Source organism: Curcuma longa, unplaced genomic scaffold (genome assembly GCF_044706935.1).
Source record: "Curcuma longa cultivar G26 ecotype Majalengka, Jawa Barat unplaced genomic scaffold, ITB_CL_G26_1.1 contig_24821, whole genome shotgun sequence".
NCBI classification, from domain to species: domain Eukaryota; kingdom Viridiplantae; phylum Streptophyta; class Magnoliopsida; order Zingiberales; family Zingiberaceae; genus Curcuma; species Curcuma longa.
The window spans coordinates 1-6419 of record NW_027432550.1 but is presented as its reverse complement, the minus strand read 5'-3'; the positions used below and the strand labels follow the sequence as shown (position 1 = coordinate 6419).

The window sequence follows — 6419 nt, the reverse complement described above, 5'->3', positions numbered from 1 at the left end:
TGTTGGGGTATCTCATTCCTACACTCTAAGTTCCCAACCCATTGTCAAGGTCCATATACTCTATAGAACTTAAAGGCATCACAGCATAAGCTAGGCCAATATAAACCAGCATCCAGGACTTTCCTAGCAATTCTTTACAAACCAAAATGCCCCCATAAGATAAAGACTGACAAAATATCAAGTCCAGAGTGAAACTCGTCATCTAAAATATATCACGTAATCACTTGGTCGCTATCAAAACTTCCACAAATACGGGTTATCCCAAATATAATACTTAGCATCACTTTTCAGTTTATTAACTTGTGTTTGTGTAAAGTGTGCATGCAAAGCTTGTGCGACTAGGTAATTCACGATATCTGCATATCAGGGGAGCTTATATTGTATCTAAAAAACTGCTCGTTTGGATGTATCGGTGTGAGATTGAGACTCCTCTCTATCTTGCTTAGGTGATCATTCTTATGTTTTCCTTCCCGCTCCTATCGCGTATCTCCACGTTGAATTCTTGGAGTAGAAGCATCCATCTGATTAACTGTGGTTTCACATCTAGCTTACTAAGGAGGAATTCAACACTGCATGATCAGAAAAAATTACCATATGAGAATACAATAAATATGATTTGAAATTATCTAATGCAAAAACAATAGCTAAAAGCTTCTTCTCCGATGAGTCAGTGTATGAGCTTGAGCAGCATCCAATGTCTTGGAGGCATAATAAATGACACGAGATACTCCCTCCACTCTTTGTGCCAAAATCACTCTCATTGCAAAATCAGAGGCATCACACACACTCAAAGGGCAATGCCAATCCGGAGGTCGGATGATAGTAGTAGAGGTAAGGGCCTCTCTGAGTCGGTTGAAGCATCCCTGCATGACTAATCCAAAATAAACTCCACTTCCTTCTGCAACAAGCGTGAAAGTGGAAGAGCGATCCTACTAAAATCACCAATAAAGTGCCTATAGAACCCTGTATGGCCAAGAAAAGATCGAACCTCCCGTACGCATACGAGGTAAGGCAAAGATGAAATCAAATCAATTTTTGTAGGATCCACTTTAATACCATCTTCCGAGACTATATGACCTAATACTATCCCTTGCTCAACCATGAAGTGGCATTTCTCATAACTCAAAACTAGGTTAGTCTCAACACAACGATGCAAAACCTGAGAGAGATTGTCTAAATATGCATTAAAATGAGGAGACCGTGCAAAGCCGTAAAATCATCCGATGAATACTTCCATACAATGCTTTAAAAGATCTGAAAAAATACTTACTATGCACAACTGGAATATACCTGGAGTGTTGTTGCACAAACCAAAAGGCATCCTCCAATTTGCAAAGGTCCCGAAGGGCATGTGAATGTCGTCTTCTCCTGTTCCTCTTGAGCGATGTGAATTTGAAAATATCCAGTGTATCCATCCAGGAAGCAATAGTGATATCTGCCCGCTAATCTTTCTAACATTTGATCAATAAATGGTAGCGAAAAATGATCCTTCTTGGTGGCTTGGTTAAACTTTCTGTAATCGATGCACACCCTTCAACTATTTAGAATCCGAGTGAGAATCAGCTCGTCGTCTTTGTTCGCAACTACGGTCACTCTTGACTTCTTCGGCACCACTTGGATTGAACTCACCCACTGACTATCTCAGATTGGATAATAGTTTACAAAAGCTTTGTGACTTCCTTTTTTACCACTTCTAAAAGCAAGGGATTTAGTCTCTTCTATGGTTGCCGTATTGATTTCATGTCATCTTCCAAAAAGATTCTATGCATGCAAATGGAGGGACTCAATACGGGCACTTAGCAATAGTCCACCCGATAGCTCTCTGGTATTGCCTCAGAAGACCAAGTTGTCTCTTCTCTTGATCATGATCGAGGTTCTGGACAATAATAACTGGAAGTTTCTGGTCCTCTCCCAAATACATTTTAAATGATCAGGAAGAATTTTCATCTCCAACCGTGGTGGTTGCAAAACTTAAGGAAGCAATTTTTTATGACCTGCTTCCGCTGTACAAACCGGTGTTCACTCACCTACTGTCATTGCATTGATGTCATCTAGATCAGAATCATCCTCAAAAGAACCAAATACTGTGGCAAAATCTGATAATAAGTCATCACAAGTCTCATAATCCAACTTCTCTGATACATCGATACTAAGTAAAGAGTGATCCTCCACAAGATACCTTATTGCATTAAGTATACTAAATTGCACTACCGTGTCTCTGAATTCCATCGAAAGGGTCCTTGCATGAACATCAATCTTTGTTCTGGCCGTCTTAAGGAACGACCTCCCAAACTCCCAAGTATAAGCAGTGTCTGGCTCGAAGAAGAATCCCCCTCCACGTCCAGGATATAGAAGTTCGCTGGAAAGATCAACTCCTTCACCTTGACCAAGACATCCTCAATAACTCCTGCCGATCATGCAAAACTCCTGTTAGCCAATTGAATTACTACTCCCGTCGCCTGTAAAGGTCCAATACCAAATGACTATAATATATATTTAGGCATAACATTACTAGAATCTCCCAAGTCTAGCATGACATCCTCAAACATGCTATCTCCAATAATACAAGGAATGGTGAAAACTCTTAGATCACTCCACTTCTGACGCATCGTCTGAATGAGTGAAGATACATTACCCATGCTAACCAACTCATTCTCTTTTAGCTTCCTTTTGTGCGCACAAAGATCTTTCAGGAACTTAGCATATTTTGGAACATGTTTAATGATTCTCAATAAGGGTATGTTCACCTCCACTTTATTGAACGCATCAACTAATTCTTGAACTTAGCCTTCTCTATATCAGAATTCCTTCTCGGCTACACTGGCCTTTGTGGAAAAGGTAAAGGTATTGATGTCTCCGCTCTAAGTTGTGGATATACCTTTGAATCCTGATCCACATAACCTGACTCTTGAACTGACACTGAAATTGGAGGTGAAGGATCTGAAATGAATCACAGCTCCGAAGTATAATAGCACTAACATTCCCCTTAGGGGTCGGAATCGTCTGAGACAGTAATTGACTTGACTCCTGTGACTGTCAATGTCCAAGGATGGATGCCATCTGACTCATTTGCTTCGCCAAGCTCTGCATCATCGCATCATTCCTCTGCTGATACTGTTGCATCCACTCCCTAAGTTCTTGCATTGACGAATTTGATTGACTACAGCTAGGAGCTGGGTTAGGTTGTTGGAATTGCAGTAGTTTGTTTGGAATTGCATTGTTTTGGAATCTTGGTGGCTCTGGGATGTCGATGGTGGCTGATACACCTGATGTGATGTATTCCCATACCTCAGATTTGGATGATCTCTTCACCTCGGATGGTAGGTCACTGACATGGGATCGTACCTAGTATGTTGCTGTTGAGGTCTAGTCGAGTACGCATTAGCTACCGCCACCTGATCCACAAAGGCAATGCATCGTCAACTTGCATGGAAGGGCAAGCATCGATAGGATGTGCTGAACTAGCATAGATCCCACAAGTCCGCACTACCTGAACTGTTTGTGTAATAGGCTACTGAGACTGATTGAGTGCCATCTATTTGAGAAGAGATGCTATATCATCCAGTCTATTCTCCATCCTTGGTTGCCTAGGGCTTGCGCCTGAATCTCATGGACGCCTCTAGTAGCCATCGATCTAGTCCCAAATTGCTGATAATTCGCTGCCATGACCTTAATAAGCTCCCTAGCCTAAGCAAGTGTTTTGTTCACTAGGACCCTTCCACTAGCTGCATCAACCATACTCCTGTCCATTGGAAGTAATCTCTCATAGAAGTATTGAATCAGTAACTAATCACTAATTTAGTGCTCGGTCCAACTAGCACAAAGCCTTTTGAAGTGCTCCCAATACTCATACAAAGTCTCTCTTGTAACTTGCTGCACACCACAGATACTCTTCTGGATTGCTGCGGTCCAAGATGTAGGAAAGAATTTCTCCAAGAAAACCCTTCTCACCTGATGGTAAATAGTAGAGCCAATCCTTCATTACATCTGCCAATGAAAATGAGAATGCTCTGAGTTTAATATCCTCCTTTGATATACCCTGTGGCTTCATTGTTGAGCATATTACATGAAATTTTTTCAAATGCCTGTTTGGATCATTGCCAGCTAGTCCATAAAACTTTGGAAGTAAATGGATAATCTCAGATCTCAACTCGAAATCCACCTTCAACTCAGGATACTAAATACAGCGAGGCTGGTATGTCTCATCCAGTGTTGCTTGAGGGTCTTGTTGTTATATGTCATATTGCTAACCAAATCTGAAGATCTATAAGTAGAACGACTGGTCACACCCCTCTGAGCTCTCTGTAGAGCGTGGAATGCCCTCTCAATCTTTGGGTCAAACTCAAGTAAGTCGCCCTCAGAAGACCTGGTCATGCGTTGTACACTACACAACCACAATCAATAGGCATAATGAAAAATATAGAAAATGAAAAATCTAGAAATCACAAATCACCACAATAAATTCCCTAGCAACTACGTCAAATTTGATATTACTTGTGTGTTGTACCATAAGTGAATTATTTTACCAAACCCCTCCTACACTAATGTAGTATAGTGTACGATCCGGATCGTCTCTCAAGAAATATTGTGAATAATCTGTAATCGCTAGATAAAACGGGATTAATTGGGGGTTTTGTTTCTAAAAGTAAACAATTGAAATTAATCTAATACCATGTGAACTAAGAAAAAATAATAGATCTATTAGAAAATCATTGAACTGTACTAACAAAAGAAACACAACACTTGAACCTTAGCTGACTTGTGACACTGACAATCAAACCAACCAGTAACCTTTCGGATGAATAATAACTAACTAAAATTGATTTGAACACAAAATCTTTACAAAATCTAATCACAGATTGAATGGGTAGCGAGATTGATAATCAGGAATTCGTACAATATGAGCTAGGGCAACCCCAAGCTCAATTGAGTTCGGATTGAGGTAGAATAGCTGACAGCGTTGCGATTGACACAGTGTGTATGAGACGAAATGAAATCAAGTCGGAGGAAGATGTAAATACATCTGTAGGAAGTGTAAGGAATGCCCTTGCAACTCCTACAGCTTTGGTAGAAGTTGATGTGGCTCGGCGATAGTGACGTTGGCGAAGGAGTGATGGAGATGGCGACGGCTGGAATCGATCGACGGTGACTCATGATCGGACTCGGGAGAAGGAGGAAATCTTGGTGGAATGCGATGGCCGACGATCTCCTCTCCAGCTTCTGCCTCCCTTTCTCGTGCCCTCCCTTCAAAGAGAACAATCATGATCTCCCAATCACTGTAGCAATCTCAAATGTACTAGATTTGAATGGACGGCTGATATCTCTTTAGATCTAATCTAATGGTGGGCGTCGCTATGAATTTGATCCAAAATCTTAGATCTAGATCAAGGGTAGTGATTCTATCTCCTCTTAACTCGGATGGATCAGATCTTTGACGGATGACTCAGGTCACCCCTGATTTTTGATGAATGATCCAAATTAGTTCTCGAATGGTTCTCTTCCATTAGCCCTGAATTTGATTCCAAATTTAGTTTGATTTGACTCAGTCCTTGATCCTTATCACCTACGAAGATCACATTCGAATAGTTAGCTAAAATACCATAAATATAAGATAATTTGCATTAAAGTCCAAAAACAAGTCCACTCATGAAATGTAGCATGAATCTGCGCTGTCTGGAAACAGCAACTATACTGCCGTTCCCGTTTCTGAAACGTTGGGAAACGTTTCCATCCATGGAAACTTACTAGAAACGGCCAGATTTGGGAGAAGGCTGTGTCGAAACGTTGGGAAACGTCTGCTGCTCCATCCACCACCGCTTCCTCCCCATTTTGGAAGAGGTCGCCGCCGTCGGGCCCGCCGGTGCCGTCGACCTCCAGGACCTGCTGCTCCGGCTCACCTTTGACAACATCTGCGGCCTGGCCTTTGGCAGGGACCCCGAGACGCTCGTGCTGGGCCTGCCTGAGAACGCCTTCGCCACGGCCTTCAACCGCGCTACCGAGGCCAGCCTGCAACGATTCATCTTCCCTGAACCGATGTGGCGATTCAAGAAGTGGCTGCAGGTGGGGATGGAGGCGACGCTCACCAGCAGCGTGGCGCACGTCGATCGCTACCTGTCGGCAATCACCAAGTCTCGGAAGCTCGAGTTGAGCGACGGGCGGCGAGACTACGACGACCTTCTCTCGTGGTTCATGAAGAAGGGAGTGTACACCGACGCATTCCTCTAGCACGTGGTGCTGGACTTGGTCGCACAACCTTCTCCCATGGCGGTGCAGTGACTTGGTCTTTGACGTTTCCAAAATATGGAAACTTCAACTATTGCCATTTCCCGTTTTCGTTTCCGCGTTTCTCATTTCCCGTCCGTCTCCAAGTTTCCAGACAGCATAGGCATGAATACGAAATTAGACACAAGAACAGATGA

At 42.6% G+C, this 6419-nt stretch overlaps 1 protein-coding gene and 2 pseudogenes across 1 annotated transcript; 1 reads left to right on the top strand and 2 right to left on the bottom strand.

The window, feature by feature from the left end:
- Positions 1-234: 234 nt before the first annotated feature.
- LOC141818443 (uncharacterized) lies at positions 235-3144 on the bottom strand (annotated as a pseudogene).
- A 391-nt stretch (positions 3145-3535) lies between these two features.
- LOC141818442 (uncharacterized) lies at positions 3536-4374 on the bottom strand (annotated as a pseudogene).
- Positions 4375-5194: 820 nt separating this feature from the next.
- On the top strand, positions 5195-6225 carry LOC141818441 (cytochrome P450 86A7-like). The gene is made up of 2 exons (XM_074705939.1): positions 5195-5293; positions 5749-6225. The coding sequence occupies exons 1-2, from the start codon at positions 5195-5197 to the stop codon at positions 6223-6225; spliced, it is 576 nt and encodes a 191-aa protein (XP_074562040.1).
- Positions 6226-6419: the final 194 nt, after the last annotated feature.